Below are 12,925 nucleotides of genomic sequence, written 5' to 3'. Positions count from 1 at the left end.
CCCTGGAAAGTAGGCGGGAGAAATACATGATCATATACACCTGGAAAATCCTAGAGGGACTAGTACCGAACTTGCACAAGAAAATCACTCACTACGAAAGCAAAAGACTTCGCAGACGATGCAACATCCCCCCAATGAAAAGCAGGGGTGTCACTAGCACGTTAAGAGACCATACAATAAGTGTCAGGGGCCCAAGACTGTTCAACTGCCTCCCAGCATACATAAGGGGGATTACCAACAGACCCCTGGCAGTCTTCAAGCTGGCACTGGACAAGCACCTAAAGTCGGTTCCTGACCAGCCGGGCTGTGGCTCGTACGTTGGTTTGCATGCAGCCAGCAGCAACAGCCTGGTTGATCAGGCTCTGATCCACCAGGAGGCCTGGTCACAGACCGGGCCGCGGGGGCATTGACCCCTGGAACTCTCTCCAGGTAAACTCCAGGCTACACATCGTCAGTGTGACTTTGTTTATGCTGGAGTGAACATTAGTCTCCCTACTCTTCCAAACATTTCACAATAATTCAGCAGTTGAGGCAGTGGTATTTAATAACATATATGTTATAAATAATAATAGTACATGTTATTATTATTAACATGTATGTATTTAATAACATATGTTATAAATAATAATAGTACATATTATTAATAACATGTATTATTATTAACATGTATGTTATTAAATACCATTGCCTCAATCACTGCCTCTACTACTCCAGTCACACTCAATCTACAAGCACCAAACACAGTGAATTATTGTGAAATGTTTGGAAGAGCAGGGAGACTAATGTTCACTCCAGCATAAACAAAGTCACACTGACGATGTGTCAACCACTCCCTCGTATTTTTGTACAATTTCCTTCTTCAATTATATCATATTTATTATTATTATTATTATTACTATTGTTATTATTAGCTGTAGCAGAAATGTTTAATTCTTTGCAGTGTTCAAGAGTAAACACATGATGTCACTGTCTAATACCTGTCCGAATAGCCATTCCAATATGCAGTCATGAATGAGTTTACATTATTTATTCTGTAGTTTAATAGCAAATAATGAACAAACAAAACACTCACCACACTGAGTGGTGGGAGGGCTGGCTGCCAGTTGAGGGGGTCGGAGGGAGGGTAGTAGGGACTCGCAGGTGGCGGGAAACTTAAATATGATTTGGCGGCTGGGAATTTGGCGGTTGGAAATTCCCGAATGTGTGAAGCCCGTGAAAGTTGAAAACGTGAATGTTGAGGGAGACCTGTACACTAATAAAAATCCTTCTTATTGTATGATGAGGACAGTGATGATTTACTGGGAGGGAGTGAGGAAGAGGGAGAGAATGAAGAAGTGTTAGCTGCAACACTAAGTACATGTATATTTTTTTTTCATGGTGCTTCTATATGTGCGTTCATTTACAGAGAATGGGGTTCTTTTTATACTATGTGCCATGTGGCTATCTGCAGCTGTTTGACATTATGGACCGCAAAAGTAAATAATTATCATTATATTCATAAGTAAACTCTAAACCCATAGGAATCTTATGGCAAAGGCAGAGGTAAAAAGTATGGAAAAAAGTGCAGGATTATGTGGAGCACCCAGAAAGTCAAGTTTTGGCAGATTTGCTTTTGGATTTATTTTATTAAATTTCAAATATAATATACAGCATATATAATAAAAATCTCTAATCTCGATGGATTTTCAGATCCTGGATATGACTGATTGTACCTTTACAAATCAGAATGAAGCCTTTCTATCAAATACTAGATGTGTAATACCTACACATTATTATTATGGCCAAAATATAATCACTTCTACATATAAAATGTTTTATTAAATTCACACAGTAATTTCAGCCTTAAATACCCAGTATATTACAAACTAATATCTCTAAACTTTCATAATTCACAAATAAAGATCATGATTCCCTGCATTATTCAGATTCTCAAAATACAGTGGTACCTCGGTATACATCCGCTTTGGAATAAGTCCAACTTGGTATATATCCTCTTTGGACGCAAAAATTTTTGCTTGGTATATGACCTTGTTTGGAATATGACTCGCATGCTAGAACTTGTGTAGGTCAAAATGAGTCATGACATCGCACACTACCCTTGTTTACCTCTCTCTAGAGACAAAGCCATGACTGCCCACTGGCGTCAGTATGCCCATTGCTACCATTCAGTGAACAATCCGCGCTGTAACTCAGTGAATTTTCACTTGAATTTGTGAGTGGTGATGTGGAGGAGTTAGTGGAGGGGCACAGGGAAGAGCTGACCACTGAGGAGCTGCAGGAACTTGAGGAGCACAAGACTAAGATGGATGCACTCTCTTCAGGCTCGGAAGAGGAGGTAGAGGAAGCCCCTACTTCATTAATCAAGAAAATCTTTGCCAAATGGATGGACGTCAAAAACTTTGCAGAGAAGTACCACACCAACAAAGCCCAAACAAGCTGTAATAGCATTGTCTGGAATGACCAGACAATGTCACATTTCCGAAACATCCTGAGGAGAAGGCAGAAGCAAAGTTCTTTAGACAGACTTTTAGTAAAAGTCAAACCTGGTGAGCTTCAACCAGGTCCAAATAGGAAAAAAGAGACAGAAAAGAGAAGGGGACTCTCCTTCCAAACAAAAACATTTCCTCCTCCTCTCTTCTCAGCACTATCCTAGTAGGCACTTGACTCTTTTCAGCAGAGTAAAGTGAGGTTAAATTTGCATTTATTTCATCTAATTCTTTTGTATTTATGTATTTGAGTACATATTAAGCAGTGTTTAAATTATTTTATACAACCCCATCAGTGTATAATATGCCAATAACAATAGGATTTTTTTGTCATGGGAACAGATTAATCATTTTCCCTATATTTCTTATGGGAAAATTCATTTGGTATACATCCTCTTTGGTATAAGTCCAAGGTCCTGGAACGGATTAAGAATGTATACCGAGGTACCACTGTACTTAATAAATAAAAACTTCAAATTGTACTAGTGTTTATGACATATGCATAGTTCAAAATTGGAAGCATGTACTGTATATCAATTTTAGCGTATTAAAATAAGCAAACTAAAAACTAAGACAAACAGTTTTATTGTTAATGCATTAAATCACAGGTTACATATATATTATGGGCACCCCATGAACATACATAGGAATTCCTGAAAGAGGAAGAATAAAATAAAAAATGTAAAACAAAATAACATTTTGCCAAAAAGAAATGATTAAGTCAAGTATGTCATGATTCAGGAAACCTGTATGGGTCATTCAGCACAGGGAGTGGAGGAGGATCAATCCTCTGTCTGCTCATCTTGGTGTGGTTTCTGTTCTGTCAGGTTGTTGGCCATAAATACTTTTACTTGATTAAGAAAGATTTAAACCTGGCAAAAACAGGTTTAGCTTCACTAAATATATACATTAACTTTCACGTAGAGTACTGATTAGTCTTAGTGTATGTATGCTCGGGAATGAACACACTTTATTGCTAAACTTTGGTATACATCATATTACTTTAGCATTCCCAACATTTCATTAAACTATAAACAAATGCTGAGCTGCACTGGGACTAGTTAGGCAATATTTCATCCAAATTGTTTTACACAACCTGAGATTGCAGTGTGACTAAATGCATAACTTTACCAAATGCTAATATTTCAATCTGTAGCACTGATTTTGGAAACAATGTCAATAGAGGTAAATATAACTGGCATAAATTAATTGGACGGGACTGCCCAGGTCTGCACAATTTTCTTCTGCTCTATTATGTTAACAATTTCATTTACATATTCACTGCTGAACAATTAATGGGATACATCAATAGTTTTCCAAAACCTAGCAGTAAGCATACAAATGTAAACAAGCCTAATACAAATGCACATGCCATATTTACAAAATTTTATTTAAATTCATAAGAAAAGCACACTGGCAGTATTGAATAGCACTTAATGGTAACAGTATGTACAGAGAGGCTGCCCCTATTGTAAGCATACAAGAATCTAGTATTTAATAAAAATATAAATCTAAGTTCGCTTTTCCTATAACTAGTTCCTGTAAAAAAATTACCGTGTTAAACTTCTGACAAGAACCTTACTGTTGTACAAAATATCTGTGAAGATCCATGACTTAAACATACACATTTAAGATCATAAAAAGAAAATACTAATTCCTACACTTCATGTTGCCACCTGGCAAGTGCACTGTCAAATTCTTATATTTATGATTAAATAATTTATTGAATACAATATAAATAATCGTTTAGTACTGCTATTTACAAAAATATCACAAGCTAGTAAAATTTATAAATTACATATCCATTAAATGATGATCATATGGACAAGCATGAATATATTTCATATTTCATGAATGAGTATAGATTTAAGAATGTAAGCTGAATTTATGATTACATTTTTTACAGTCACAACACAGATAAATGTAATAAAAAGCCAGAATATAATGAAAGTTTTACAAATCCACTTTGGAACTCATTACTGGAATGTGCTGCATTTCAGTTCTCATGCACAAGTATTCACCAAGAACACACATTAATGTAATGGTGACGAGATTCAGCAGCCAAACAGAAGGTTGTGAAGGCAGATGGCCATTATATATCCAGCAACCCACCAAGTGGAGAAAATGGGCTGTTATTGTGAAGTCCAAACATTGCTTTGTGCGCTGAACAACCTTCCATAATCCTAATGACCTGTGGAGTATAAAGGTTATACAAATTACTACCTAAAACTGACAAGAGCACTGATGAACAGTGCAAAATAATTCAGTGTCGCTGACATCAAGCCTCATTTAGTTACCCAGAGTATATGACACACTGATAAAAACAAAGCCATATTATAACATGATCTGGCCAGAGGATGTATTACTATAAGTGAAGAATGGAGGTTTTGATAAATTAGACACATGTGCAACACTTGGGTATCTTTAAAGATACCCAAGTGTTGCACATGTGTCTAATTTATCAACTTGTTAGTTCTCTGAGCCATTTATCTACATTCAATGGAGGTTTTGCTTTGATTTTCGTCTCTACTGAGACATTTATCAGTTTTAAAGAAAATCTACAATCGATATTTCTGCTCAACATAATTTTTTTATTCATTGCATAAGCTGTACCACATAAACTAAAATAAGTGTACTTTCTAATAACCATCTGCAACATTTCATCCTCAGGCCTCATTATTGCTTTATAAAAATTTACTAATGAAATTGATTTCCACATTATATTGGTTATTTTTACAGCTCAGTGCCAGATATTTTAGGTTGTTACTGTATTTACAAAATTAAAATTCTGACATCTGAGGATTCTCCTTGGAAAATAGACTGGATTTAGGTTATAAGGCCTAATGTTAATGGAAGGGAAGTCTAATTATGAATTACACATCACTAAAAACATTAATGTATTTATTCTTCTTCTTTTCTTTCAACACCCCGGCCGTATCCCACCGAGGCAGGGTGGTGACCCAAAAAAACGAAAAACCCAAAAAAGAAAAATACCTACTCCGCCTTCCTTACCCTACAGATTTATACGCTCTCCAAGTCATTCTACTTTGTTCCATTCTTTCTAAATGACCAAACCACCTCAACAACCCCTTTTCAGACCTCTGACTAATACTTTTAGTAACCCCACACCTCCTCCTAATTTTCATTCTGAATTCTCTGCATAATATTTACACCACACATTGCCCTTAGACATGACATCTCCACCGCCTCCAGCCGCCTCCTCGCCGCAGCATTTACAACCCAAGCTTCACACCCATATAAGAGTGTTGGTACCACTATACTCTTATACATTCCCTTCTTTGTCCCATCTATCTTTGCCTATATACTGTAAAACTGACACATTTATTCTACTCTCACTATACAGTGGAACCTCGAGTTTCGGCCGTAATCCGTTCCAGAAGTTCGGCCGAAACTCAAATTGTTCAAAAGTCAAAGCAATATTTCCCACAAGAAATAATGGAGTCCTTGTGTGGGTGTTTCTGTGGGGTGTGTTTGCCCTTCCTCCTTGGTCAGGGTCCTGCTCATCTTCATCATTGCCTCTCGTTCCTCCTTTCGTCTTTGTACCCTCTCTTTCAGTATCATTCTTGTGTTCTGATGTGATCGAGGTACACTCTCTGGTTTGTCCCTCAGTCATGCTTTCTCCTGCAGGATCCTGGTTCAAGCTGATTCTTCCTTGAAAATTACTTTGACAGGCCATTTCCTTCCACTTGCAAACCACCCAATTCTCCGAAAATTTGTCACCTGGGTCATAGTGCTGAATGACTGATGGAACTGGATGTCTGATTGCCGGATTTGTGATGGTGGACTTGTACTGACAACTCTGCATCCACATCAGTTCAGTAGGTCCACATTTCTCTTTCAAGAAACCCATACTACCACAGTGTATGATAAGTTATACTGTAATAATTATCACCTGATGCAATATGTTGTAAAAAAAAAAAAATGTTTGGAAAATCTGGAGATATGTGGAGCCAGACCCAATTTTTCCCATTTACTTTTCACTTCAAGCACTGCAATTTTTAAACTGCATGCAGATTTTCAGGAATGTAACCTGTGCACTGAAAGAGTTTATTTGCTTCTGTAATATTTTTCTTTGATACGAACTAAAGAAATTCTTTAGTGTACATCTACATTTATTTAAGTGCTGTACTTGTAACACACAGCTGAAACTTTCAGTCACCTGAAACTTGAAATGGTCAGTGAAAAATTATCAAAACATCAAAGGTTTTGTCAGTTTTCATAAACCTTAATGTTCTAATAAACTCTTCAATTTACTGAAGACCTTAATAAGGATACTCCAACAAACCTTCATCAAAAAAGTTGGTTTTCATTTCTACACCTTCCCAATAGTAACACTTAATGTACAGTATATTTCTGTAAGTATGGTGCCAGTAATTCATTGGAGAAGATGAGTAGGTCTGCAAATAGCTTATTTACATCAAGAATTCAGTACACAAATAACCCGCACATAAAAGACAGAAGCTTACGACGACGTTTCGGTCCGACTTGGACCATTGACAAAGTCACACAGTGTGACTTTGTCAATGGTCCAAGTCGGACCGAAACGTCGTCGTAAGCTTCTGTCTTTTATGTGCGGGTTATTTGTGTATCGTTCCAGTCACGGTATTGTGCCTTTTTGTTATTTAATCAAGAATTCAGTTTTTACAACACAAATTATCTGATCACTTTTCCTTTCAGGAATGTAGCAACCACAATATACAAAAATTTACTTGAAATACCATCTCACGAATCTGAAAATATTTGACATTTCTAACAATTGCAAACAAGTCATTATATAAGCAACTCAGATTAAAATTATTATTATTATTATTATTATAAACTAAACTCCAGACTAGTAGAGTCTATTATCTTACCCTGTGAGAGCATTCAGAATAAAAGCTGCCATTATGGCCCGCCCATGAACTTCCTTTATTTGGAGCTCCTGTAATTAAAATAATATCGAATTAACATTAGCACTCAAAACTTATCCATATTACATACTCTGGAATAAGCATTAAAGTAATCTGAACTAGTATTAAGGATTCACGGACAAATACTATTTCTTCTTTCTTTCTTTCAACACACCGGCCGTATCCCACCAAGGCAGGGTGGCCCAAAAAGAAAAACGAAAGTTTCTCTTTTAAATTTAGTAATTTATACAGGAGAAGAGGTTACTAGCCCCTTGCTCCTGGCATTTTAGTCGCCTCTTACAACACGCATGGCTTACGGAGGAAGAATTCTGTTCCACTTCCCCATGGAGATAAGAGGAAATAAACAAGAACAAGAACTAGAAAGAAAATAGAAGAATACCCAGAGGGGTGTGTATATACAGTGGACCCCCGCATAACAATTACCTCCGAATGCGACCAATTATGTAAGTGTATTTATGTAAGTGCGTTTGTACGTGTATGTTTGGGGGTCTGAAATGGACTAATCTACTTCACAATATTCCTTATGTTAACAAATTCGGTCAGTACTGGCACCTGAATATACTTCTGGAGTGAAAAAATATCGTTAACCGGGGGTCCACTGTATATGCTTGTACATGTATGTGTAGTGTGACCTAAGTGCAAGAAGAAGTAACAAGACATACCTGAAATCTTGCATGTTTATGAGACAGACAAAAGACACCAGCAATCCTACCATCATGTAAAACAATTACAGGTTTTCGTTGTACACTCACTTGGTAGGACGGTAGTACCTCCCTGGGCAGTTGCTGTTTACCAACCTACTACCTAGGACAAATACTATTGTACTACCAAAATAAAAAATAATGTTTTAGGATATTTATATCATATAAAGAATGGATTTTCACTTGGTGACTATCATAGCTGCAAAAGGCATTGCCAGAGTAAGAGAGTAATCTCAACAATAAATAACTATTACATTCATGGAGAAAGTGCTAAACCCATAGTGGTCATACAAAACTTGGGAAAATGGGAGGTATTCATAAGAACATAAGAAAGAACGCTACAACAGGCCTACTGGCCTATGCGAGGCAGTTCCAATTCTCCCACCGGCTTAAGCCAATGCCTTGACCTAGTGAGGTCAGACACGTCACTTAAGGGAGGAGCAGTGCATCCGACCTAGTAGCACAAGCTAGTCAGGTCCAACTCACACCCACTCATGTATTTATCCAACCTATTTTTAAAACTACACAACATCTTAGCCTCTATGACAGTACTCGGGAGTAAGTTCCACTTATCCACAACTCTATTACCAAACCAGTGCTTTCCTATATCCTTCCTGAATCTGAATTTTTCCAATTTAAAGCCATTGCTGCAAGTCCTGTCTATGTTAGATATTTTTAGCACGCTATTTACATCCCCTTTAATAATTCCTGTTTTCCATTTATACACCTCAATCATATCCCCCCCTAATTCTACGCCTTTCTAGAGAGTGCAGGTTCAGGACCCTCAGTCTATCCTCATAGGGAAGATTTCTGATACATGGGATCAACTTTGTCATCCTCCTTTGTACATTTTCCAGAGCATTTATATCCATTCTGTAATACGGTGACCAAAACTGTGCAACATAATCTAAATGAGGCCTAACCAAAGATATACAGAGTTGAAGAACAACCTGAGGATTTCTATTATTTATACTTCTTGCTATGAAGCCAAGGATTCTGTTAGCTTTATTGCAAATACTAATGCACTGTTGTCTTGGTTTTAGATTACTACTACCAGAACCAGGCTCAATCCAAGAAAAGGGGTAGCAGAAAGATATCTATAAAAAGAACCTTTTATGACACTTGGTACAGGTCCACCATCACAAATCCGGCAATCAGTTATTCGGTTCCTTCAGTTATTCGGCACTAATTTTGGCTAGCATAATTTCAAATTTCCAGGGTCGCCACACCAACCTGTTGGTACTGTTTGGTGGCGCTACTTGCTGCATAAGTCATTCCAATTTCTTTTTCTCCATTTATTGTTTTAACCTGCTTACTTTTAGCCCTAGCCATGGTTCCAATGAATAAAAGAAATGCTTCTCATTATGTAAAGCACCTACACAGTACATTATCCATTAAAGACAAGGTGGCTTTGAAGCCACTGTCGGTTGTCATGAACTCAGTCTCATGAAGCAGGAGAATATGCTTTATTATTATGCTAATATCAACACTACAGCTTATTTGCCTATCACAATTGATCTAATATGACATAATAAACAATATAAATAACATAAAACATGTTAAATACTCCAGAATGAATAATATTTGGCATAACACCGAGCAGTTCGACAGAGTTATGAAAAGGATATGGTATACAAATACCATTCTCCTATCCTTGTCTTGGGGGGTTATATTAGAGAAAACGGAGTATAGCACAGGGCTAACTATGATATACACTCGTACTCCACCATAAACATGAAACAAAAAAGTTATTTTCTCTCTACAGATTATCACACATAGCAGCATATGTGTAGAGAACCTAGGATGACCCAGAAAAAGTCAACGTGGCTTATTTTTAGTACCTGGCTTGGGTTAGCCATATATGATTTTTGGTAAATATTTGATTCCCAGCCAGGGTAGAAACATTAGGCATGTTTCTTTACACCTGTTGTCTATGTTTACCCATCAGTAAATGGGTATCTGGGTGTTAGCCAACTAGTGTGGGTGTTATTCTGGGACACTGACCTAATTTTCTTGAAATACTCTGCATAACAAGCGGCTTTCTATAAAGTAGTACGTCACTGTTGTCAGCTAGGCCTGTATACCTTGTACATGTACGTGTAGTAAATAAAGATATTATTATTATTATTATTATTACATGTGTATTATTATTATTATTATTTATTATTATTATATTATTTTCTCAGTTGTTTGTTGGGTTATCTTATTCAAACTTGGGCAATATATGATGGAAAGATACTTCTTCACGTACACCAAAAATGAAAGAAATCAGACCATAAATAGCGGAGTTCACTTCTCAGCCATTAGCGGCTGCTTAGCAGTATATTTTTGTATGGTTTTTATGGTTATGTTCTCATTTTTTCGGTCTCATTTGATAGAATCAAAGATATATTACAGAAATAGATATGATTTTGATTGCTTTTATGATGAAAAGTACCTTGAAACTGCGCTCACAGTAGCTAAAATGTTCTATTCTTTAGTGAAGCTCAAGAGTAAACAAATGACGTCACCGTCCAATACCTGTCCGCCTGCCAGTCCAATACGGAGTCAAGAATGGCTTGACATTATTTATACAATTATTACAATAATGCAGTAGTCTGCATAACAGTAAATCTTCTATTTTTTTATGAATAAAAATTCCAAATGTTAAGCAAGAGTAATATAAGAAGGGCCTGTAGCCGTGACTAATGAACAGATAAAATGTTATTTTAGTGCCAGGAATGTCTGCATTATTTATTCTGGGCCCTATTTTGAAATTGGCATCTGTTGAAATTTGTGTGAAACCGGCCAAATTGCCAATTTCTGACCACTTTATTGGGTAGTTGAAATAAGTGAATGGGCGGTTTCTTGTACTCAGTTGACAGACTAGAAGTAAATAAGTTTATTCAGGTATACACAAATACAGTTACATAGATTATCATACATAGCAGTGTATGTATAGAGAACCTAGGATAACCCAGAAAAGTCAGTCAAAGTGACTTATTTCCAGTACCTGGCTTGGGCTTGCCATATATGATTTTTGGTAAATATTTTTTTTTCTTGGTTGTTTGTTGGGCTATCTCATTGAAACTTGGGCAATGTATGATGGAAAGATGCTTCTTAACGTACAACAAAAATAAAAAAGACGGGCGATAAATAAGGGAGTTAACTTCTCAGCCATTAGCCGCCTCTTTGCAGTATATTCTCGTATGGTTTTTATGGTTGTATTCTCATTTTTTTGGACTCATTTGATAGAATGGAAGATATATTACAGAAATAGACATGATTTTGATTGCTTTCATGACGAAAAGTACCTTGAAATTGAGCTCAAAGTAGCGGAAATGTTCGACTTTTGCCGATGTTCAATGAACTGTGTAAGTCAAGTTGGTTAATTTTATTAAGTGTATTCTAACCTAACCACTCTGTAATTCGGCAAACTCAGTAATCCGGCACACTACAGGTCCCAATGATGCCGGATTTGTGATGGAGGACCTGTACTGTATATGAATATTAAGATACAGTGGACCCCGCTTTACGATATTAATCCGCTCCTGAGAGCTCATTGTAAGCCGAAATTATCGTTAGCCGAATTAATTTTCCCCATAAGAAATAATGGAAATCAAATTAATCCATTCCTGACACCCCAAAGTATGAAAAAAGAAAATTTTTTACCACATGAAATATTAATTTTAATACACACAAACGTATGACAGGGTGGATAGGGGGGCAATGTGGCAGATGTTGCAAGTGTATGGTGTAGGAGGTAGGTTACTGAAAGCAGTGAAGAGTTTTTACGAGGATAGTAAGGCTCAAGTTAGAGTATGTAGGAAAGAGGGAAATTTTTTCCCAGTAAAAGTAGGCCTTAGACAAGGATGTGTGATGTCACCGTGGTTGTTTAATATATTTATAGATGGGGTTGTAAGAGAAGTAAATGCGAGGGTCTTGGCAAGAGGCGTGGAGTTAAAAGATAAAGAATCACACACAAAGTGGGAGTTGTCACAGCTGCTCTTTGCTGATGACACTGTGCTCTTGGGAGATTCTGAAGAGAAGTTGCAGAGATTGGTGGATGAATTTGGTAGGGTGTGCAAAAGAAGAAAATTAAAGGTGAATACAGGAAAGAGTAAGGTTATGAGGATAACAAAAAGATTAGGTGACGAAAGATTGAATATCAGATTGGAGGGAGAGAGTATGGAGGAGGTGAACGTATTCAGATATTTGGGAGTGGACGTGTCAGCGGATGGGTCTATGAAAGATGAGGTGAATCATAGAATTGATGAGGGAAAAAGAGTGAGTGGTGCACTTAGGAGTCTGTGGAGACAAAGAACTTTGTCCTTGGAGGCAAAGAGGGGAATGTATGAGAGTATAGTTTTACCAACGCTCTTATATGGGTGTGAAGCGTGGGTGATGAATGTTGCAGCGAGGAGAAGGCTGGAGGCAGTGGAGATGTCATGTCTGAGGGCAATGTGTGGTGTGAATATAATGCAGAGAATTCGTAGTTTGGAAGTTAGGAGGAGGTGCGGGATTACCAAAACTGTTGTCCAGAGGGCTGAGGAAGGGTTGTTGAGGTGGTTCGGACATGTAGAGAGAATGGAGCGAAACAGAATGACTTCAAGAGTGTATCAGTCTGTAGTGGAAGGAAGGCGGGGTAGGGGTCGGCCTAGGAAGGGTTGGAGGGAGGGGGTAAAGGAGGTTTTGTGTGCGAGGGGCTTGGACTTCCAGCAGGCATGCGTGAGCGTGTTTGATAGGAGTGAATGGAGACAAATGGTTTTTAATACTTGACGTGCTGTTGGAGTGTGAGCAAAGTAACATTTATGAAGGGATTCAGGGA

The 12,925-nt window shown here is 37.4% G+C and overlaps 1 protein-coding gene across 1 annotated transcript in view; it reads right to left on the bottom strand.

The window, feature by feature from the left end:
* Positions 1–3,711: 3,711 nt before the first annotated feature.
* Sys1 (Sys1 golgi trafficking protein) overlaps positions 3,712–12,925 on the bottom strand; it is a 30,178-nt gene continuing 20,964 nt past the window's right edge. Inside the window, exons 4-5 of the mRNA XM_053790270.2 lie at positions 7,361–7,428; positions 3,712–4,677 (exon numbers count right to left, since the gene is read on the bottom strand). Coding sequence (XP_053646245.1) covers positions 4,440–4,677; positions 7,361–7,428 — 306 coding nt within the window. The 3' untranslated portion in view covers positions 3,712–4,439. The remainder of the gene's footprint in view (positions 4,678–7,360; positions 7,429–12,925) is intronic.

This window comes from Cherax quadricarinatus, chromosome 63, assembly GCF_038502225.1.
Source record: "Cherax quadricarinatus isolate ZL_2023a chromosome 63, ASM3850222v1, whole genome shotgun sequence".
Taxonomy (NCBI): domain Eukaryota; kingdom Metazoa; phylum Arthropoda; class Malacostraca; order Decapoda; family Parastacidae; genus Cherax; species Cherax quadricarinatus.
Note: the sequence above shows the minus strand (reverse complement) of the source record. Positions and strands in the feature narration are given on the sequence as shown.